Raw genomic sequence first — 23,218 nt, 5'->3', positions numbered from 1 at the left:
CTTACCACAAGTTATTTGGGTTCCTTACAGGGACCCTGGGTCATAACTAAGGACACTGGATCTCAAGGAGGGTGGCAATTCGCAAAGTGTTAAATCCTGGGTTTGTGTTGCTTTAAGGAGAGGCAGGCATTGTTACATCCGTAAGGCAACGAAAGGCTATTGATGCTCACAGATAATTAGCTGCCGCTCATGTAGATCCTTGCCTAAACATGATCCCACCTAATTCCCTCAGCAGTCTTCCCGAGGTAGGTATTAGCCCCACTGTCCAGGTGAGGAAACCCAGGCTTGTATAGACGTGACTCATCCAAGCCACACTTCCTGTAGGTTAGAGGCCAGTTTTCCTCACTTGGGTTCTGTGGACTTCTCCTGGGTGTAGTTTCTCCACAGATACTTCTGTGGAGGCGACGGAGGAGCCATGGGGGCTGCCCTAGGACATGGCCTCCCAGCTGCTGTGTGTGGCACATGCTTCTACACCTATGCTCCCACCTCCCCTGCTCAGGCCAGGGACTCTCAGGCCTGGCTCTGGCTCTGGCTCGTTATTCCAAATTCTTCCTTTATAGCTCGTCTCCACCTGATAGCACATTCTCTCCCTTATCAGTTCTTGAGCTTCCAGACAGGTGGGGCTGATCCCCACCCCCACCAGCACTCCCACCCCTGGCAGCGCCTTTTAACCAACCGCTCATGAATTTGGGTCCTATGTGTCACACCACTTTGACTAGACAGTCCTCTGTTTCCAGCTTCTCTCTGGGACATTCCGATTACCACCCCCCACCTTTCTGGGTTGTTGATGACGCACCTTGACCCTGCCTTATTGGAACACCCCCTCTTCGTTTTGCCTGTTCTACCAGCAACCGTCTCTGCTCGTCTTCCTCCAAAGCCCATTCTGTACCATTTCTCCTAATGCACAGCCTTGTCCCACCATTAGCACACTGAGTGAAAAGCCGTCTGCCCAGTCTTTATGTCCTTCCCACTGGGAGGTGAAGGCAGCAACTGTCTCACCTCACTGGCCACACGCACACACTCACACATGCACACACACACACAAGCATGCACACAAGCTACAATCCCTGTACGGAAGTCAGAGCACAGCTTGAAGGAGCTGGCGCTCTCCACCATGTGTGTCCAGGGATTGGGACTCCGCTCATCAGGTCTGGTAGCAGTTGCCATGTATTTTCTCACTTAATCTTTCCCAACAAGCCCTTGAGGTTATTCTCAAGGGTTATGCTCAGGGCGCTATCTTCACTCGTCTCATGCCACAGCCCCACAGGGTTGCCCTTCCCCACAGTAGGGTCTTAGGTGCACTCTGCCACTCTTGGGCAAAGGTGAGAGAGAGCCAAGAGGCCCCGGGGAGCGGTCTCCTTGCTCACCGATATTAGGTATTGAACAAGAAGGGTCTAACACAGGTCACGTCGTTCCCATTCGTGGGCCCCGAGATCAGGCAGCTCTGGTGACCTCAGCAGGAGCTTGGCTATGGGAACCACTGGGTGGGGTTCTCCCTTCTCGCACAGCCAGTCTGCACAGAACTGTCCCCGTGACAGTGAGGCACAGTGTAGGCAGAGCGGGCGGCCCTTCTCATCCAGGTGTTAACTCGGCGTTTGGGTGTAGACTTGCCATGTTTAGTAGGGGAACCCGCCCTCTGTACCATGGCATTGTTCAAGTGATTGAAGGGATTGGCGTCCAAATACCTACTCTGAGTCTGGCTGGCATCCTGTGCCTTCTCCGTGAGGTCATCATGCTGGTTCCCTCCTTGTCTTGTGCCCTCCTAAGGAGTACTATGAGACAGTGGCATGGCGTAGGGTGGTAAGACATCTGCTCCGGGCCTATCTGGCATTCCCTTCCATCTGTCCTCCAGACATGGAGCAGCACATGAGCTGTGTGCAGGGATCGGCCTCCTGAGTGGCCTGTGGGAGCCCTGGCTTCACAGGACTAGTCTATTTACACTCTCAATGTTTACACGGGGAGGTTCCCTTCGTAAGTCAGGGAGCCCGTGCTTAGAGATGGCAGGAGAGGCTCAGCATTTTCGTAGCAGGGTTTGGATTCTTGAAAGCAGCCCAGTGAAATTGGGCACCCAGCTTCCTCTGGAGCCAGCCATGTTGGATTTGTCCAACCATACAGCAAATCTTTATATTGTGCCCCTCTCCCTCGCCATGTCCCTGTGTGATGTTCTATACACACAGATGAGTCAGGTCCAGTCTTGGCACTCACAAGTCACTGAGAGAGGTGGGTGAGCAAGGGATTCTGTGAGACTGGAGCTGTGTAAGAACACAGAAGAGTGGGTGTGCCCAGGGAGGCTTGGGATGAGGAAGTTGGATTTGGCTGGATGCTAAGACTCTCTTACCACCCAACCTCCGAGTCAAGCAGGCAGGGCGTGGAGGTGGTGGCATTTGATTGTAGCTTCCTCACCAGCTGGACTTCTGCCAACCAAGCTGGAGTAGGGGAAGTGTAACAACCAGATGGCAAAGGCTGGTTATGCCCTGGGCATGTACAAGGGAACCCTCACTTCCTGGTTCCCCAGATGATTGTCCCAGGGCTGCTGCAAGCTGGTGAACTTGAAGGCCCAAATTAAGACCAGGAGGTGGACACCAGGGATCATGAGCTTGACCTAACTCACTCCAGAAAGGAAAAGTCCCCTGACCAGCTTGCATTGGTGGCACAGCTGGAACCAGATAGAGCCTGAAGGCCTTTGCCCCTCGCTCCTCTTTAAGAAGCCTTCTGTAGCATGCTGGGCATTCAGCACTCAGGAAGCTGCAGCGGAATTGCAAGTTTGAGGCCATCCTGAGCTATACAAGACTCAACAAAACCAAAGCTAGTCAGTGAAACACAAAATGCAAACAAAAAGAACATGAAACCGGTTCTAATTTACCCTCAGGTTAATTTCCATCCCTTCTCAGCATCCCCCAGCTTCCCTGTGGGGAGAAGACAGAAGGGACTTGAGACCAGCAGCAATGGGGCAAATGCAAGCCTGAATTTGGGTTCGAATAGAGTCCCACACTCATGCTGGTTCCCTCCTTGTCTTGTGCCCCCTAAGGAGTACTCTGAGACAGTGGCATGATCAGCATCACATTGGGGTGATGATGGTAGATTCCCAGGATTCCAAACTTTAGGAGCTCCTCCTCAGGTGCCATTCTTGCTGTTCTGTGTGGAAGGAGCCCTAGGATCCTGAATGGCTAGAGTTGAGTGCCTTTCTCTTATATTAGCCAGACCTTGTCAGGGCACTGGGAACCCCGATGTAGATCAGAACTGACCAGGCCTCGGGCAGCATTGCTCTCACGTGACAATCAGCTTGAACTATGTCCTTTGTACAAGGAAGAGAGTACAGGAGCTGAGAGGGAGAACTTCCTTCTCATCCCCTGCTGCTCTCTCCTCACTTCACTGTCAGACAGACAACCTCCCGGGGTGGCTAGAAAGCCTCTGTCAGGCTCCAGGCTTGGGTGGTTCCCAGGGAAGAAAAGATTGTACCTCCCTGGAGGACATACAGCCCTCTCCATCGGGAAAGCATAGTGTGTCAAGCAGGGTGTCACCTCTAAGGGGCAGTCACTGTCTCCTAGGTCCCTTAGGGCTTCCACTGGAGCCTGGACTTGAGGCAGGCCAGGCAGGGAGGATTGTGGGAGTGCATCTGAGGAATGTAGTGTTGCAGTCCACCCCCAACCTCTCCAGACATCTGCCATTTCCTCTCCCAGAAATGCAGCAGGTCCTCCCTGGACTACATTCCCGTTTTGCTGGCAGGGCAGGCAGTAGGTGGTTGGTCCAGTGAGGCAGGATGAGAACAGGGTGGGCTCTGGCCTGCATAGATATGGCCCGCGCAGAGTCTCTCAGGCCCTTGGTTTTGTCTGTATAATGGGATGAGAGCTTAACAAAATGGAGAATTCCTCTATTTTAAGCAGTTTCAAAAGATTGGAGGGACTTGGGATGTTGTGTGTGTTTTTTGTTTTGTTTTGTTTTGTTTTGCTTTTTTCCTTATTTAGGCTTACTCAGTTTTGGATGGGGCATATAACCAGTAAGGAGTTTCTACATGCCTCCCCCAAGCCGAGTGCTGCACCAGCTACAGTTGGCTGTGTTGACTAAAAGGCAAGGCCTGCTGGCCTAGGGTGAGGGTTTCAGGCCTGGGCTTGGGCCTGACTTTCCAGCAGGCTCAAGGTGTCTTCCTACGCCCCGTGTGCCTTTCCTTAAACACTCCTCCAAACTCTAGCCTGAGGTTTTGCCTGCTGTAGTGGTGGGGCTGATAACAGAAGGCATTTGCCATGCATTCATTTCCTGACAAGCAGAAGGCTGAACCCTGGTTCACTCACTTACTCCATGGGAGACTAAATAGTTCTAGTTGTTGTTCCTCAAATTTAGCACCTGGGGGTATTGTCAACTGCAGAATCGACTCATGGGACCCTGGCATTTCTAACCTGCTCACAGGTGACATGGTGTGTCCTAGACCATGCTTAGGACAAGACATTGCTACAGAACCTTTGTCTTCCTGCCGGTAGGGTACCTGGCCTGCCAGTGGTTACCTACGCTTAACCCTCACCTCCATTGTTGCTGACAGTGATGTAGCCAACCAGCCTTACATCAGGAGTCTAGACTGTATCTTGGAGGTTCATTCCTCTTATACATATGTGTGAGACTTGTCCCCACCTACAGTCCAGGGAAGGTCATGAGACCTTTAGATATAATTGTGACCAAGTCATTTATCTAGGCTCAACTGGTGGGCAGATGTACCAGGCCCTGAGTTTGGTCCACCCTTGAACTTGATATGTCCAATGGTCAGAGTCCTTTGCATCGTTGGGTGCTGTATTGAACCCAATATAGAGTATAGAGAATAATGTGCCCTCAACAGAGGCAGGAATCCTGGGTTGTTCTGCCTGGTAACTCTGCTCATGCTAAAATGTGTGATCCCTTTAGGGCTCAGGATGAAACCTAAAGAGCAAGTCTGGTGTGGGGAAGGGCCTACGACAGAAGATTTACAAAAGAGGTGAAGGGGCAATGCACCCAGTCTCTGAAATGGCTGTGGGATCCAACTCTGTTTTTGTGCCTTTGCCCCACCATTCCTGTTGTATATTATTAAGTACTCAGTGTGTGACGGTCATTGGCATTGAATCCTATACTCTCCCCTGGGGTCACATATAAAGTGAGACCGAGAGTTTGCCTCTGCAGTGCCACGCCCTCTTCATCTGGTTTATTAGATCAGGAGGTGAAAGGACTGGAATGTCTGGCATTTCCTACTTACGTCTGAAAGTCAGAGAGACTGTGAGCTTTCAGCTGAGAGGAGTTATACTTCTTTCTGAACTTGGCTGTGACCTTTCTGCTATCAATTTTGACAGAGAGCAAAGACTCAAATGTGAACCCTTCGATCCCTTCCTCCCTGGTTTCCAGCTTGTGGGCCAGGGCGGATGGTCAGGAGACATTCAAGGTCAAGACTGACAGGCATCTGTCCTGGGCCCTGGGCAGTGGGCAGTAGGAAAGGAGTGTTTGGGTGGCACACAGTAGGCACTCAAAATAGGCTGACAAAGGGACACAGCTGGGGTCAACATTTAGGGTGTGAAGTGGCCTCTTTGTAGTCTAAGGCTGGAATGAGTGGTCTTGGGACCTCACCCATACTCTTCTCTAGTGCCACCTCTTCTGTAGGCACCAGGCTTCCTGGGCACACTACCTGTCAGCTGCTGGAGCCCAGGGGTCATCCTGGGTCTCCAACTACAGAGCCAGTGAATTGAGCACATTTTGTCCTGATTTCCAGTCTTGGCACTTGCTTAAAAGCAAACATAGGTACAGCCCTAGCTCAGGTGCTTCCCCATGTCCTGTGTGTCTTTGCTTATTAAACACCACTCCAAACACCAGCTTGGGTTTTTTTATCTGCAGTGTTGGGGAGCATAGCTGCCTACTTCAGGGGAAGCGAGATACCCCCTGGATCCTCCCTGAGCCCCAAGCTTTGGGGACTACAGTGAAGACGCATGTAAATCCCTCTTGAGTTGCTGGCGGTATAGGATTGGTTGTTGGGATGGGGATGAGAGCCAACTTAATGGAAAGAAGGGTGCCCAGAATAAAGGGAGCGGGGCAGGGATCCGGGATGCTCAAAGTACACTTGGACAAAAATCAAAACAAAATATTGCAAATTGGATGTTGAACTTCTGTCCTTGACCTCATAGCCACAGATATCAAAGATTAAATATTTGTACTAGGCCCAGATAAAGGAAGATATGTGTTTGGGGCATAGGAGATAAAAGAGATCTGGCCTCCTATATATATGGCCCAAGTCCAGGGCAAGCTCTTAGATTCCCCAGTACCATATCCCCTTGTTTCCTATGTAGAAACTATGATTCAGGGAAGGCAGTAAAGCAGCCATTAGGAAGACATTTGGTGGTTGAGTGGGGTTCAGTTATTTTTGATTCTGTGGCCCACATTCACCTATCTAGCAAGGCATCTGTGGGATGTGTGTTATGTTGAGGTGTCTGAGGCTGGAGAACAGGCTTTTTTTTTTTATTGGATATTTTTTATTTACATTTCAAATGTTATCCCCTTTCCCTCACCCAACCACCCATCCCTTCCCGCCTCCCTGCCCTGACATTCCCCTACACTGCGAGGTCCAGCCTTGGGCAGGATCAAGGGTTTCTCCTCCCTTTGGTGTCCAACAAGGCCATCCTCTGCTACATAGGCTGCTGGAGCCATGGGTCTGTCCATGTGTACTCTTTGGATGGTGGTTTAGTCTCTGTGAGCTCTGGTTGGTTGGTATTGTTCTTATGGGGTTGCAAACCCCTTCAGCTCCTTCAATCTTTTCTCTAACTCCTCCAATGGGGACCCCGTTCTCAGTTCAATGGTTGGCTTCGAGCATCTACCTCTTTATTTGTCATGCTCTGGCAGAGCCTCTCAGGAGACAGCTATATCAGGCTCCTGTCAGCATGCACTTCTTGGCATCAGCAATATTGTCTGGATCTGGTGGCTGTATGTATATGGGCTGGATTCCCAGGTGGGGCAGGCTCTGAATTGCCATTCCTTCAGTCTCTGCTCCAAACTTTGTCTCCATATCTCCTGTGAATATTTTGTTCTTATTTCTAAGAAGGATTGAAGCATCCGCACTTTGGTTGTCCTTCTTCTTGAGCTTCATGTGGCCTGTGGATTGTATCTTGGGTAATCCAAGCTTTTGGGCTAATATAAGAGATAGAAGAGAGAATCTCAGGGGCAGAAGATATCATAGAAAACATCAACACAACCATTAAAGAAAATGTAAAACGCAAAAATCTCCTAACCCAAAACATCCAGGAATGAGAAGACCAAACCTAAGGATAATAGTTATAGAAGAAAACAAAGATTCCCAACTTAAAGGGCCAGTAAATATCTCCAATAAAATTATAGAAGAAAACTCCCCTTAACCTAAAGAAAGGGATACAGGAAGCCTACCGAACTCCAAATAGATTGGACCAGAAAAGAAATTCCTCCCATCACATAATAGTCAAAATACCAAATACACAAAGCAAAGAAAGAATATTAAAAGCAATAAGGGAAAAAGGTCAAGTAACATATAAAGGCAGACCTATCAGAATTACACCAGACTTCTCACCTGAGACTATGAAAGCCTGGATAGATGTCATACAGATCCTAAGAGAATACGAATGCCAGCCCAGGCTATTATATCCAGCAAAACTCTCCATTAACATAGATGAGAGCGGGCTTATAACAAACGAACATCTTCTCCTGCAGGCACTGGCTCCAGCATCCTCTCGGCCCTCCAAGACATCTTCTCTGTCACCTGGCTCAACAGATCTAAGGTGGAAAAACACCTACAGGTCATCTCAGTACTACAATGGGTCCTATCCTTCCTGGTGCTAGGTAAGCTCACCTAGGGTGGTGCTGAGTGGGGATAGGGCGGACATGGTTTCATTCAGTGAGATTATCTTCTTCCCCAGCCTCTTGCCACTTACTCCACCATTGGAGGTCAAACACTCCACCATTCGGTATGCAGGAAAACATAATCCATAGATATAGTATGGCTTTATTTTGCAGCTTAACTTGCCCAACTTCCTGGACTCTGGTTCTATGGGATGCCTGAAGCTTGTGCCCACCTTGTCTGTTGGCAAAGAGCAGGTGTGTTGCTTTGCTTTGCCTTAGAGCATGCATCGCCAAGTTTGAGACCCACTCCAGACAAGCTCTGACTTTACGAAGGCTTCTCGAGCTCTCAGAACAAGCACCCTCCTCTTGAATTTGAGGGCACTGCTGCTCACCTCACATGCCTTTTGTAGGCATCCCGGGGATTGAAGATGAGGGTTGAAAGCCCCACAGAGCCTGCTGGTGGTCCCCTTGCATGGATGCTGTGGTTAGAGTGTTCTAGGATTCCAATGCCAGGCCTAATCCCCTTTGCTGAGTCTATCCCCAGCCACTCCCCTGCCTGTAAGCTCACCTAGGGTGGTGGCTTTGTGACACTGCCTGTGCAGACTGGCTAGGTGCGTCAATGTTTGCCAGCTAGGAACACCCGGGACCTTCTCATGCCCAGGCCTTATGTCCTCAGCACAGGCTAGCGTCTGATAGACCTGCTGCAGAGCACCACGTGTCTGGCTCTTGTGGCCAGGCCTTCAGGCTCTCTCTTCAAACTGCCCAGGATGATGGGAGCTTGGCAGACATCCAGACAATAGAGAACAGCTGTCCTTGAGGCAGGCATAGAGCCTCAGCCCTCGGTGTAGACCAAAGGGAACAAATTCCACATGTGCCAGGTTCTTGGAATGTCTTTTGTCAAGTTCCCACTGCACAGGTGGGAGTTGGAGTTTGAGCCAAAGCCCAGTGCATTCCCTTACTACTCCATTCAGAATTAATGGAGAGGCTGTGGCGATTCATTGATTACATTTGATTAAAATTAAGTGTAAGACCATGTATGCACTTTTATTGCTAGGAAGGCTGGAGCTATCCTCAGATTCTTGCAGGGTCACATGGTCCCAGAAAGGTGAAGAAGCAGAGGTTTGAGGACAGGTCCCAGCCCCTGAATGTGGTTTGCATTTGGCCTCTTGTTAGAATACCAGAGTAGAGGAGATAATGCAATCTCATCTTTGTTCAGACAGGAAGGAAGGACCTAGTGGGGACAGAGCCTTGTCTAGAGCTACAGAAAAAAAATGGAAGAAACCAAGACAAGAATTGAGTGACCCCAGCCTCTCGGTCCTCTCCTAGTCTGCTTTGCCAGCTCCCGATGTCTCTGTTTGCACTAGAAGCCACCACTTGCCTTAGTGGGTCAGAACTTGGCTGTGGGGCACTGAGTAAATTGTGCAATCCTAGCCCAGAGAGCATGTGATAGGGACTAGGGACTGGCCCCGAGCTGTAGGTTAATGATCTGTGAGGCCCAGCCACAGCCCAGAAACTGGCCTGGCGTGTCTTTCCAATATGCTGGTTGGTGTAGGTGAGAGCTAGACCTGGGCAAGATGATCAGGCCTGCTTAAGCTGCTGTTAATTACTACATGAGCAGTCACAGCCACTCCCTGTGTGTCCCAAACCTGCCGGCAGAGGCTTGCTATACTGTGAGGCTGCAATGGAGCTCCTTCATGTTTTTCTTAAACAGTCTTTGGTTTTGCTTTTATAATGTGCCATCTAGTCCACTAGAATTCTGGTGAAAGCTGTGGGCCTTCTTGGTTCTTTTAATTGTATAAATGAAGTACATTGGGTTTTAAAGGAGCTAATATTGCCGGAATGTAACTATGTAAACATTTGAAACCCAGCTGGACATTCAGTGATGTGTGCTCTTTTATTATGTGTCGAGTGAGAAAGTGGCAGCAGCTATAATAATTGCTAATCTTAAGTAGTAATAAATGGAGTATCAAGATTGCTGAGGCTGCCATAATTCAGTATGAACTCACCCTTGTCATCTGTAGGTATCGTGTCAACAGGCTTTGCTAATACTTCTGTGACTTAATGAAGGAAATGCTGAATTTCCATGTGAATCCAGAAGGAAATCTGGATGTCATTTTTGCTCCCCCATACAGGCCCATAAGCACTTACTGTATTCCAGACCGTGTGTTAAATCCCAACATCATGTCATGTCATCTTGCCAGCCCTCTAGAAGAAAGGAAAGGCCCGGGGGTGGCCAAGTCTCTGACTATGCTTGGTCCTAGAGTTCCTCTCTCCACAGCCCTGTTGCTGTGTGTCCTACCAGAGGGCACCCACACACTGCCCTGTACACCAGCGGGGGTCTGCCGTGTACAGGAAGGCATGTTCGCAGGTAGTCCTGAGCGGTCTCGGTGTGGAACAGCAGGATGCTTCAGTCACTGTGCTAACAGGTCCTGGGCCCAGTGGCATTGGAGGGCCTCAGCCTGGGGACATGGCACAGGCAGCTGTCGTAGGTTCTCCAAAAGGGAGACCATTTTATGGGCTAGTTCACTGTTGTCTTCCCAAGCCTCCTCTGTAAGGTTTTTGATACAGGGTCTCATTGTGTAGCCCTAATTGGCGTGTCTGTCTGTCAGTCTGTCTGTCTCCACATTCCTCTGCCTCCAGAGACCAGGGACTCTAAAGTTTTGAGCCACCATCCCAGCGGGTGGCTCATTCTTTTTACTTAAAGCCCTTTCTGTGTTGGTGGCTGGGCTGGAGAGATTAACCTCACCTTGTTCCAGCTCCAGAGTTCCTCATGGACTTAGCTCTGTTAGACAGGCAGGTGGTGAGAGAAAATGTACATCTTGAGGGGCGGGGGGCAGCTGCGTAGAGCCAGGACTGGAATTACCAACCTTGGGCTTTTCTCACTTAGTCATGCAGAAAGGACAGGTATGAAGTGATGACCTTCCTCCCCATGGCAACCAGCCTCCCAGCAGCAAGGGCTGTAGGATGTTTTCACTACACCCTTTCTGAACTCTGTGAGTCCTGGCCCCCTTGGACTGAACTGAGCCTTCCTCTCTTTGCTTTGGACACTGCAGAGGCTGGCGCCGGAGGAACCTTTTTCTGGGACCAAGGAAGGGGGCACGAGGCAAATTGTTGGAACGGTGTCGTATGTGCAGCCTAAATATAAGCAGGATTCTTCTCAGCTGCCTTAGGACCTACATTATCCTCAACAGGGTGTGTGGGCTGCAGACGCTTCCCATGACTCAGCGTCCTATGTGCGTGCCACTGCTAAACTGTCCTAAGAAACCACATGCCTGTTCTCCAGAAACTGTCGTCTGGTTTTAGTTCTCCTGGGCTCAGGAGAGAGGGTGAGAGCCACAATTTCCCTGTTCTGAGGGTCACAGAGATCTGCATTCAGATCTGTTCTTTCCAATGGAAACAACTCAGGCTTAACAGTGTAGACGGAAAGGGCCGTGAAACCTGAGTTCTGCCCCCATCCAGTGCCCCTTTTGAGGCAAGAGATTGTAGGTGGGGTAGTTTGATACGGAGGAGCACTCTGCAGGAACAAGGATCTGACTGGGGCTTAAAGACTGGGTAAAAAGAAGCCATGGTGAAGGGATCTAGGGGTGGCCATGAGATACTGGCTCTCCTTCCTCTGGGCCAGGCCATTCAGCTGCATGGCCTGCCAGTAGGTCCAAAGTAGGGAGACCACAAATAGATGTTCCAGGAGACTCTTAAGTGTTTGGGGACAGGGAGCCTGGTGGGCTCTGGCTCTGTCCTGGATGGGCTGCCTAGCCTCCTGTATGTTAAAGGGGACAGCTTTCCTGTAACAACAGTCCTCTTCACCCCTGACTCTACCCCTCACCACCCACCCCCATCACAATCTTGAGATTTGTCATCTTTGGTGAACTTCTAAGGCCGAGTATGGACCATGAACTTCAAAGTCTGAGTTTAAACCCTGGCTCTCCTCTGGGTAAGCATGGGCAAGTCACTCTTGCCAAGTTCTCCTCTAAAACAAAATAAAAGTCACCCAGCTTTAGTGACTCAGTGGCTTAGCCCATCTCCAAAAGGAAAGGGAGATACTTGATATTCCTTTCCTGTGTCCAGTGTCTTTGCTGGCAAAGGGGCCGTTCAAGGAGCAGACATGAAGGATTGCTTCACGAGAAACTGAGGTTTCCCTGTACTGCCCGTCCTGCTCAAGCCAGGTGCCCCTGGCACTAGGACTCACCAGAATCTTAAGAAGTGAGGCCTATGCTGGCTCTGCACTGAGCCAGCCACCCACCCACCATTCCCAGTGCCTAGGCATCCGGGCCCTCTGCCTAGATTAGCACCATGGGAAACTTCATCCCTTCCAAGGGGGAAGCCTTGGCCCAGCCAGGAGGCCCGGGAACCTGACCTGTTGTCCTCTGCCCCTCAGGAGTGGCCTGCAGTGTCATCCTCATGTACACCTTCTGCACTGACTGCTGGCTGATAGCTGCTCTCTACTTCACCTGGCTGGCATTTGACTGGAACACGCCCAAGAAAGGTGAGCATCTGCGTCTCCCACCTGTGTTCACCCCGCGCCCTAGCAAGCTTTCTGCGCAGCTGCCGCCCTGCCTCCTGGCTGCTGCGTCTTTTTAAGGAATGCCTACTTTGTGAAGGACCTGGCTGTGTATGGCTTGGGGTGGGTGATTCAAAGCTCCTTTGGTGTGTTCACAGAGCTCACCTTTCTTAAGGGATGGCGGGAGGGAACGTATGTGGGAAGGGGCCCACTGGGCGGGTACAGAGATCCTATGTGGGCTGGTAGACACATACATCCCTCAGGGTTCTTACTGTCTCTGTCTCGCCTCGCCTGCATTGCTCAAATGCCCCTTGCGCCCACTCCTTCCCAACACTGTGCTTTGTTTCCTGGAAGGTGGCAGGAGATCACAGTGGGTGCGAAACTGGGCCGTGTGGCGCTATTTTCGAGACTACTTTCCCATCCAGGTAAAGACGTGGTGTGCTGTGTTGGGAGGATGTAGATGGTGTGCTGGGTTGAACTGTTTGGGGTCTCCCACCATGAGCGTTGGTCCAGACTCTACTGACTCCATGCCAGACAGAGGAAAGTTTGTTGGATCTGTGTATTGGGTAAAGTGAAATCAAGGCCTTTGAGACAGAGCACTACTATTTTCGGCCATAAAGAGGCAGAGTTGCCGCAGTTGGACTAGGCAGCCAAGGCGATGGGAGAAAGAAGCATGGTATTCACTGGCTTCTCGTTTGATTCTTTGGGGAAAGCAAGTCTTATTTGGTTCTAAAAGATAATTCTGCACTGAGGGTCTGTACGATGTAAGGGGCAGGCAGGCAGGCAGGCATCGCTGTGCTTTGTGGCCTTGCTTCTCCTACTTAAGATTGAGGTTATAACTTAAAATGAGGTGACCCAAGAGGTGAAGCACTTAGAGGGTGGGGCTAGACTGTTAAGGCGGTGTGGCACTGAGAGGGCAGGGAGAGAGCTTAAGCCTGAGTGTGAGAAACAGCTGTGTGAGGTGTGAGGAGAAAGGGAGCCTCTGTCCCTCTCCACACTGCTCCCTCCACTACCCTTTGGACCAAAGAGGAACCTGGAGGTTAGAGAAGAGCAGTTTGGTGAAGCCAGTGGACAGCTGAATGGTTTCCTGTTGCTGCCCTGCCTCAGCGCCCGGGTTCCTCCCACTGTGGCGCAGTGCCTCTCTACTCAGAGCAGAGTCCAGTGGAGTCCAGGTGCTCACGCTGGGAGATGGAGGCCAGTATCATCCAGGGTGGGACTCTGTCTTCCAGGACACAGCCTCCTGCCATGTCCCCTGTGGGTTTCCTCCTAGTGTGCCTTTGGCTATTTGAGGGCTCTTTGCTTGGGGGGGGCATTTGTGTCCCCCACCCCACCAGGAACAATGTTGGTTGTCTTGTTGGCTCCAACTGGCCCTGCCTTGTATGCAGGCTTACAGAGGATTGTGAGTGGTGTAGGTTTCCCCACAGTGGGAACCTGTCTGGCCAGCACTCCGAGCACCCAGCCTTGACACACCCTTGCTGCTAAGGCCACCCAGCAGAAGGCAGAGAACTGAAAACAGAGGCAGTGAGTGAGTGTGAAAGTGTTCTGTGCCTGACCGGGGGTGGTGTGCCTTTGTTGTTGTGAGTCAGGCATTGAGATGTCCAGATGAGCTGCCCCAGGAGGTAGAGGTGGCCCTGCATTCCTCCCCTGCACTGCTCTTGGGACTTGACCCCAGCCATCTCCACAACTTGGAAGATTTCCTCTTCCCAAATCTTGACTGGAACCAGGGTTTAAGTTCTTTTTTTTTTTTTTTCCGGAGCTGGGGACTGAACCCAGGGCCTTAGCTCTACCACTGAGCTAAATCCCCAACCCCCAGGATTTAAGTTCTTGCTCTGCCATCCATTCACCGACCTGCCGGTGTTGGGGCTGTCAGGTGCTGCTCTTGGCCATGGTGATGGAGGAGAGAGAGTCAGCCCTGGGCTTGCGGTCTAGTGAATCCTATCATGGTTTTACTCAGTGTTAGCTTTCTCAGCCTTCCCAAATGCCATTTGTCTCAACTGCAAGTTGGAGCTGTTAAGTGAAGGAAAGTGAGTTAACGCTAGGGAGACGCTACGAGGTCTGCTCTGCCGTCTTCCCAGCCAGGCTGGTAGTCCCCTTCCTGCAGCAAGTGACCCGAGCATTCAGTTGTTCTACTCCAATGGATCCTCTACCACCTCAAAAGACCCAAATGACAGGCTGGAGAGATGGCTCAGTAGTTAACAGGGCTGGCTGCTCTTCCAGATAACCTGGGTTCGAATCCCAGCACCTACATGGCAGCTCATAGCTGTCCATGACTCCAGTTCCAGAGGATCTAGTACCTTCTTCTGGCCTTTGAGAGCCCTGCATGTACATAGTACATAGATATACATGCAAATAAAACCACCAGACACGTGAGTAAAAATAAATCTAGTGGGGCATGGTGGCACATGCCTTAGGCAGAGGCAGCTGGATTTTCAACCTGGTCTACATAGAAAAGTTCTAGGCTAGCCAAGGCTATGGAGTGAGACCCTCTTGTCTCAAATAAATAAATGAATAAATCTTAAAGAGAGCCAGCGAGCCAACATTTCCACTATTTGTGTCCCACTGAGCTCATGCGGCATCTGTTGAGCTGCCCTGTGAGGGTATCTGGGCCTCACCCGGAGCGTGACGGGCTCTACCCTTTGTCCTTTGCTGCTTTACGTCAGGTCTGAGGCTCTGCGCCCTAGAGCTGTGTGTGACTTGCCTGTTCTGCCTCTTTTTCCTGAGCTCCTGCCATGAGTTATGTAAGAGATCTCCAGCTAGACCCATGTCACTTGCTCCATTCCTCTTACTGAGCTCCCCTCCAAAGTCACCGAGCTGGCGCAGGGGGCATCTCTCCTGGCAGTGGGAGGGTTGGCTCTTTCTGCAGCCACCGGGACCATAACCACCTGTAACAGAAGTGTCCCATGTCCAGTTCTGCTCCCTTTGGAAACTAGGAAAGGCTCTCTAGGCTTCAGATCAGCTCTCTAATTGCCTGATTTCATAGATTGCAGACCAAGGTTCAGAGAGGAGAGACTGTGTCACAAGACGCTGCTGACGTGCCCTGCTGTAAGCCTGGGCAAGCTGCTGCTGTTCTCTGGGACTGAGAGCCTTTCTCTGAATGGGGCTAGGGTATAAGCCTGTCCTGGGAGCAGGGTGTGGGGAGTGATCTGCCAGGAATGTGCCCAGGCGTCTACTCACCACCTGGCCTGTCGTGAGCACCACTGGGCTGGGACTTTGCTACCCAGTAGGCATGTCAACAGCAGTCAGCAGCAGTGACCTTCGCCCTCCCTACATTCTGTCCAGTCTTGGGAAGGATAGTGTGACAGGAATCAGATCAGGACTATATCCAATGTCTCTATTCTTTTTGGTACTACATGGGGGCCATTAGCCAGTACAGTGACCCAAAGATGTTAAGAGCCTTGTGTCCTATCAGATAAGAGCCTTGGGGAAGGACGGGATTATTTAAAGGGCCAGCTTGGTTCCTGAGAGTAGCACATCACTACCACAGGGTCCTGTGTGTGTGTGTGTGTGTGTGTGTGTGTGTGTGTGTGTGTGTGTTTCATTGTAACTTCTCTAGGGGAGGTAGTGACTCCTTTCTCTAGACTTGTTTAGCTTGTCATCAAGAAACAGCCTAGATCATCAGGGTACTGTAACCCTGTCTGTGCTTTGTCTCACAGTCTAGCCACTGGCTCCAGAGACAGTACCAGCTCCCCCCTCAGTGCCTCCCTTGCAGTAGACACTGGCCACAGTGCTTCAGTAAGAGCTGGCTGGGGAGCGGACCTGCCTGCTGTCACGAGCAGAGCACAGAGCAGCAGCCTGTACAAACAGTGAATGTGCCCAGCTCCGTGGGGATTCCCTCACTGTCCACCCCATCCCTGGCGGCGCCCACTCCCATTCCCTGGTTATTTGGTGGCCAGCTGAGAGTCGTTTGCTGGACAGTATTAACCTGCTTGCCAAAGGGAAATGAGAGTCACCATAGGGATGACATGGAGGGAGGCCTGCTCACACCACATGCTTCCACCCCAGAGCTGAGAGCAGCAGCTGACCCTGCTCAGTCCCCACCTCCCCAGCTGAGCAGAGGGCTAGGAGGGTCCTGGGACTGAAGTAGAGGAAAGTTGGGTGTTTGAACATCCGTCCACTGCCAGGGACTCTGCTAGCCAGTGCGGGAAGGGATGCTGTCAGGCACTTGGATGGGGATGGTGTGAGTGCCCCTCCCGGGGGCAGGGCAGCCTCTCCAGATCAGGAATTGTACTTCTGGAAGTTTATCTGGATCTGGAAATATGGATAAAAAGGGGCTATTTATCAAAGCATTATTCTAGGAGGGGAAGTTTGGATACATTTTAAATATCTACCAGTCAGGATTTGAGTACTGTCGTATACAACATGGCTGTGAGGCAGGGAAGTGCCCCTTGGAGGACACCAATACTGAGGGGACTTTGATAAGCTCCTCAGAGAGGATATGTTTCCTAGAAGACAGTACTGGTGCTGCGGCTGTGTGGTGTGTGGGATGGGGGGAATGGTATCACCACCACCACCACCATCACCACCACCACCGTCATCAGTGCTAGTCTCTCACTGTGTAGCCCTGGCTTGCCTGGCACTTACTATGTAGACAAGGCTGGAATTTTGCGGTTTTTGTGCCTATTTAAGTAGGAAAAGGATCAAGTGGTTTATTTCAATGGAAGTAATAGTGCAGATGTTCATTTTCTTCTTACTTTCCTATAAAAAATTCTGAATATTGGACTGTAATGGGGGTGTAATGGGAGTGCAGTTTGAGGCAAGCCTACAAACTTACATAGGTCTACAAAGTGAGCCCAGGATAGCCAGGGCTCTGTAACACAAAGAAACCGGTCTTGGGGGAGGGGGGTCTATTTTCTAATCTAAGAGAGTGATGTTTTAGGAACAGAAAGCCTTTCCTCCTCCTCCCCTCAGCAGCTCCATACCCACTTTACCCTAGTGAGCTGTCTCAGTCTCAGGCTTGGGGCCCCCTGTGGCTTGGGGTTTCCCAGGGACTCAACCTCAGGCTCCTTAGGAAGCCAGTTATCCCTCAGAACATCTCAGGACAACTTATTGATAGAACAGGAGTTCAGACCATTAGCTGCCACAGCCACACAGCCAGCCACCTCTCCCGCCTCCCACAGATAGGGCTGCCTGGCACGAGGGCGATGTTGTCCTGTCCTATCCTGCCTCAGAACCTAAGTTGAGCCTGGCTGTTCGGCAAAAGCTTTGCTCTAGCAGACAGTGCCGTCCTTTTGTCACACTGGAGTATGAAGAGGTGGGTGGAGGGCTGCATGCTTTGTCCTTTGATCTGTTAAAGATCCTGCAGTGTGCAGGGACCAGGCAGACCCTGCTCTGAGGAATACTTAGTGGAAGACCTGAAGCCGTGGTTCTACTTGCCAAACTTTGGATCTAGACTGTACCCAGTGAAGGCTGGATGCTCTGGTGAGGTCTGAGTGTCCCGGCTTGGTTATGAGTTTGGGGAAGTCATTGTGCTGAGGAGCCCAGAAGCAGGAAGGCAGGAGGCTGGTGGAATTAGTGGCTTTGGGCTGTGGTTGGCTGGGCTATAGGGAGAAGGAAGGGAAAAGCAGCCACCGGGGACTCTGAGCCCAGTAGCTGCCAACCACTGGCACTGGACGTCCAAAAAGAAGAACTGAGGACAGGTTTGGAAAGTCTCTGCTGTCCTACTTGCCTAGTGACAAGGCACGAGACGTAGGTCCCTTCCCCTTTCTGGGTCTGCCCTGTACTCCTCGCCCAGACGGGCCTAACACAGGCTGTCCTTTTAGCTGGTGAAGACACACAACCTGCTGACCACCAGGAACTATATCTTTGGATACCATCCCCATGGCATCATGGGCCTGGGTGCCTTCTGTAACTTCAGCACGGAGGCCACAGAAGTTAGCAAGAAGTTCCCTGGCATAAGGCCTTATTTGGCCACATTGGCTGGCAACTTCCGGATGCCTGTGCTTCGGGAGTACCTGATGTCTGGAGGTAAGGATCCATTTCAGCTACTCCTCCTTGGCTCCACTGTCAAAGCTTGAGCCTCCCTGTTGATCTGCAGGAAGTTCTGTTCCCTGGGCCCATGCAGGAAGACAGCCTGCAGCAGATAGATACTCTAGGCGCATCATGGGTGACATCCTCTCACCCACTTCCTAGATGGACCAGCCGTTGTGCTGCCTCATCTGTGCCCCTGCCATGGTCCCCACCGGTGGACTTCAGAGCTAGGGCTTCTTAGATCTTGCTTAATTGTTTTCTCAAAACTACTCTGTATCTCCCTCCCCCATTTTACAGATCAGTAAACTGAGAATCAGAAAAAGTGAGTTGCTTAGGCAGGAAGGAAGGACCATAATCTTCTGAGAGGGAAACAGGTCCGGGACCTAGCTATAGAGATTTTTATTTCATCCCTGATTGTATATTAGGACAGGGCATGCATCCATGAGCAATCCTGATTGTGTGTCCCCTCGCCCCAGGCATCTGCCCTGTCAACAGAGACACCATAGACTACTTGCTTTCCAAGAATGGGAGTGGTAATGCCATTGTCATCGTGGTGGGAGGTGCAGCTGAATCCCTGAGCTCCATGCCTGGCAAGAACGCAGTCACCCTGCGGAACCGCAAAGGCTTTGTAAAGCTGGCCCTGCGCCATGGGTAAGTGCCTACACACACAGCGGCAGGATTTCTTCTAACCAGGACAATGGGTCTCTTTCTGGAGGAGGCGCTCAGACCCTAGGAAGGCATGGCTTGACCAGGTGTTGTGCAAAGTGTGTGTGTGTGTGTGTGTGTGTGTGTGTGTGTGTGTGTGTGTGTGTGTGTGTGTGTGTGGGGGGGGTGAAATGTGTGTATGTGTGTGTGTGTGTGTATATATATGGGGGTGTGTATGTGTGTGTGTGTGTGTGTGTGTGTGTGAGAGAGAGTGAGAGAGAGAGAGAGAGAGAGAGAGAGAGAGAGAGGCCAGTCTTATATGCAGGACATGTGAGGAGGCTTACTTACCACTTGAGGGGTCAGAGATGTGAGACTCGGGTAGAACTGATACTTGGTTTATGCAAAGCCCTGGGTTTGATCCTCGGAGTGAGAACACACAGGTATGCGGTCTCTCTAAGAGATGAGGGAGGAGATAGCATTGTTTGAAGTACAAGGGAGAGCCTGTTGGAAGGGTGACCTTTAAACAAGAGCTGGCAGCTTGGAAGGCTGATCTTTCTAGAAAACCAGGGATGTACTCTGATAAGCAAAGTCACTTTCTAGGATCTCTTAGACTTCTTGGTGGGTGAGGAGACTTGAGTACACATTTTCCACTGGGGAAGACTAAGGATCCATGACTTGAGGGTCAGAGCTGAAGGTCTAGAGACAGGTCCCTTGTACTCTGTCATTGCTTTCCGCTCACATCCCAACTGTGGGAGCCTTGACTAGGGTGAGAGGGTTCACTGCACTGACCCAATAGGCCCCATGAATCTTAGAATGAGCTCCTCTTGGGTTTTAGGAGAGGCTGTTTGATGGTGTGCTCTTTTAGACCAAACTAATGGCAGGGAGCGACAGGGACAGCTAGTGTGCTGAGGCCATGACATGAGGTGAATCTGGGGCTGTAAGGGAGTTGAGTTGGGCTGGACAGCAGACATCCTGTTGGATGAGGTCTTCTAGGTCCCCAGTGATGGAGTCTGACTAATCTGGCCTCCCTCTTACAGAGCTGATCTGGTTCCCACCTATTCCTTTGGAGAGAATGAGGTATACAAGCAGGTGATCTTTGAGGAGGGCTCCTGGGGCCGATGGGTCCAGAAGAAGTTCCAGAAGTATATTGGTTTCGCCCCCTGCATCTTCCATGGCCGAGGTCTCTTCTCCTCTGACACCTGGGGGCTGGTGCCCTACTCCAAGCCCATCACCACCGTTGGTGAGTCCTAACCTGCACGCTGAAGACCATCCTGAGCATGGCAGGATCCTGGGCAAGTCACCTGGCTTACATAACAACCTTGTCACAGGGGCCTGAGCAGTTGGGTCCTGGGGGTGAGGGAGTTGAGCCAGGGCTGCAACCTGTTAGGAAAGGGTATTGATTCCAGCACTGGCCATGCAGCTATAAGGAGGAGGCTGTCGGGTTATGCTGCTGTTCTACTCGATAGCGTGCCCACCCAGGAGACAGCCTGCCCTGGTGCCTGGGAACTCAAAGCAGAAATGAGGGAGGAAGAGCCAGGTACAGTTGTATAAGCCTGGAATCCTAGTAGGGAGGGCAGAAACAGAATTGCTGCAAGTTTGGGGCCAGTCTGATCTACATAGCAAGTTCCAGGCTAGCTCGGGCTACATAATGAAACCCTGGCTCAAAATAAAATAAAAACTGCCTAACGAGAGTTCTAAAAACAAGGTATTGATTCTTTGAGGAACAGAAAGAAAAGTAAGCGAACATAGACCTAAGGGGAAGACCAGCAGTGTATGTTTGTCTTTTGGGACAAGTCAGAGCATTCAGAAGATCAACGATCAGGGCTGTGGGTGTGTATGCGTGCATGTGGGCATGTGTTTAAGGTCACAGACCTGAGATCTCATGGGTACATAGGGCCCTGAAGAGTGGACTGGAATGTCCAAAGGTCAGGCAGTACCTGCGTGTTGAGGGTAAGCGTTTGTCTGTCCTCGGTGCAGGGCAGCACTCCTCACATGGGTGGCTGAGGGACCTGGGCTTGAGCCAGTGCAGCCTCTTCAACTGCAGGTTGCGGGCAGTTGGGAGGAGCTCAAGCACAATTGATTTATTCTAGTGTTGCCTGTGTACACGGGATTTCAGGGCTAAGCTCCTGGTGTTGGACTACCAAAGGGGATTTATCCCTGGGAGAAGACTTAATTCTTCCTCTCAGCCATCATTAGTTGTGTGTGGTTCTTAGTCTAGGAGTACCACCCCCAAGAGTTCCCCTTTGTGCTAGTGTTTCTCCGTCTGGCCATTGTTCGAGCCTGGTTTCAGGTACCATGTTGTTGAAATATGGTCTAGTTTCCCTGTCATTTCTAGGAGACCAAATCTCTCATCAGACTTTCTGTTCCCCTGGTTCTCACAATCTTTCTGTCTCCTCCTCCGAGATGCTCCCCAGCTTTGGGTGTGGGGTTGGATTGTAGACCTGTCAGTTAGGGCTGAGCACCCCAGGATGATATTTTGACCAGTTGTGGCTTTCTGTAATCATCTCTGTCTGCTGTGAAGAGAAGCTACTTTGAGGACTAGGTGAGAGCCATTCGTATCTACAACTTTAAGTGATCCCTGGAGCTGTTAGGTCGAGGGGAAAACAAAGGTTAGCATGGGCCAAAAGCAGAAGCCAGGCGGCCAGCCTAGGGTTTTCAGTAGCCTGCACTGAAGGAGTAGCGGCGGGGAGGGTATGTATGCATCTGGGAGAAGTCTCAGAACAGTGCTGCTGGGCTGGGCTGCTGGGCTTGAACAAGAAACAGGATGAGACAAATTAAGCATGGTGTGAGGACCGTCCTCCTCTCTGGCCCTCACAGCTGCTCAAGCATGGTCTGTTCTTCCCAGAAGCCTTAGAAGGAAAGCTCTATGATACAGATGCTGGGTGGGCAGGTGGCAGATGGGTAAACTGAGGCTCCAAAGTAGTGGGGTTTGTCCTGAGTGAAGCAAAAGCAAAGTTTTTGGTCCACAGCTTACTCCGGAACTCCCAGCAGAGTGTGGAGCAGGGCTTCACCAGCACTCAGAGACCGCACTCTTGTGTGGGGTCTTTCCCACACTGCTAGGCCGTAGTCTCATCTGGGCAAAAGGACAGGCCATGATGGTCAGCACACAGCATGGGGTCACATCACATTGGGCACCCAAGAATGGGCTACTCCGTGACATTGACTGACGGAACCTCTGTCCCTCTTCTGCAGTGGGGGAGCCCATCACCGTCCCTAAGCTGGAGCACCCGACCCAGAAAGACATCGACCTGTACCACACCATGTACATGGAGGCCCTGGTGAAGCTCTTTGACAATCACAAGACCAAATTCGGCCTTCCAGAGACTGAGGTGCTGGAGGTGAACTGACCCAGCCCATGGGTGCCAGCTCCTGGAAGGAATGACTGCAAATCCTTTTCTACCAAGTTCTCAAGTGCATTTTGTTCTGTAAATTTGGAAGCGTCATGGGTGTCTGTGGGTTATTTAAAAGAAATTATAATTTGTTAAACCATTGCAATGTTAGATCTTTTTTAAGAAGGGAAGAGTCAGTATTTTAAGCTCACTTCTAGTGTGCCCTGCCTAAGGTGGTGGCTGACATTTATAGGCCTTGATGGTTTCTGTCCACCCCTTCTAGTGTTCCCCAAACAACAGACACTTGGCCCTAGTTAACTGGGGAAGGGCAGCTCTTAGTGACTCGGCCATTTAATCTTCTTCGCTCCAGGGATTTTCAAGAGACGGAGGCCATGTTTAAAAACACCTCCATTCCCACCCGCAACACGTGACTGCTGGTCGGGTTTTTCTTACCTAGGGGAGGATGAGGGGGCATAGCTGGTCCCACTTGGGGAGAGTGGTAGATAACTCTGGAATGCCCGGCTCTAGTGTCCTCTGCTCCCCACCTACTCCTCTTCTCCAATCTGAGCCTACCCTGGCCTCCTGTACACTGTGCTAGGGACAGGGCTGTCCCACAGGTGCCGTGTTGGGTTATCTCGCTGCTGTTGGCTGGTTTTACTCTGGAGATTGGCATCGTGAACACGGCTCAGCGTCATTCTGGAGCATGTTCTCCCAGCCACCTGAGCTCTCCTGAGCCACACCCCAAGTCTGGTGTGAGGAGAGGCCTCTGTTCTTCACAGAGGTGCCTGGCTTCCTGTGCAGCACACTGGGTCCAGGACAGGAGGCCACCCCCCAACCAAGCCTCACCTGTGTGCCTTTATGAGGCGTCAGGAGAAAGCCACCCCTCCTGTGTATTCTGCTTTCTCCATGAGATTGTGCCATGCCACACTTTTGTATATTCCTAGACTAATAAATGGAAACAAGAACAGCC

General features: G+C 51.1%; 1 protein-coding gene across 1 annotated transcript in view; it reads left to right on the top strand.

The window, feature by feature from the left end:
* Dgat2 (diacylglycerol O-acyltransferase 2) overlaps positions 1-23,218 on the top strand; it is a 30,519-nt gene extending 7,301 nt beyond the window's left edge. The window contains exons 2-8 of the mRNA XM_032893008.1: positions 7,681-7,809; positions 12,185-12,292; positions 12,662-12,732; positions 18,067-18,271; positions 18,751-18,925; positions 19,957-20,159; positions 22,112-23,218. Of these exons, the coding sequence (XP_032748899.1) occupies positions 7,681-7,809; positions 12,185-12,292; positions 12,662-12,732; positions 18,067-18,271; positions 18,751-18,925; positions 19,957-20,159; positions 22,112-22,266 (1,046 nt within the window). The 3' untranslated portion in view covers positions 22,267-23,218. The remainder of the gene's footprint in view (positions 1-7,680; positions 7,810-12,184; positions 12,293-12,661; positions 12,733-18,066; positions 18,272-18,750; positions 18,926-19,956; positions 20,160-22,111) is intronic.

The sequence above is a fragment of the Rattus rattus genome, chromosome 2 (assembly GCF_011064425.1).
Source record: "Rattus rattus isolate New Zealand chromosome 2, Rrattus_CSIRO_v1, whole genome shotgun sequence".
NCBI classification, from domain to species: domain Eukaryota; kingdom Metazoa; phylum Chordata; class Mammalia; order Rodentia; family Muridae; genus Rattus; species Rattus rattus.
The sequence above is the reverse complement of the archived record's forward strand: the minus strand, read 5'-3'. Positions and strand labels throughout refer to the sequence as shown.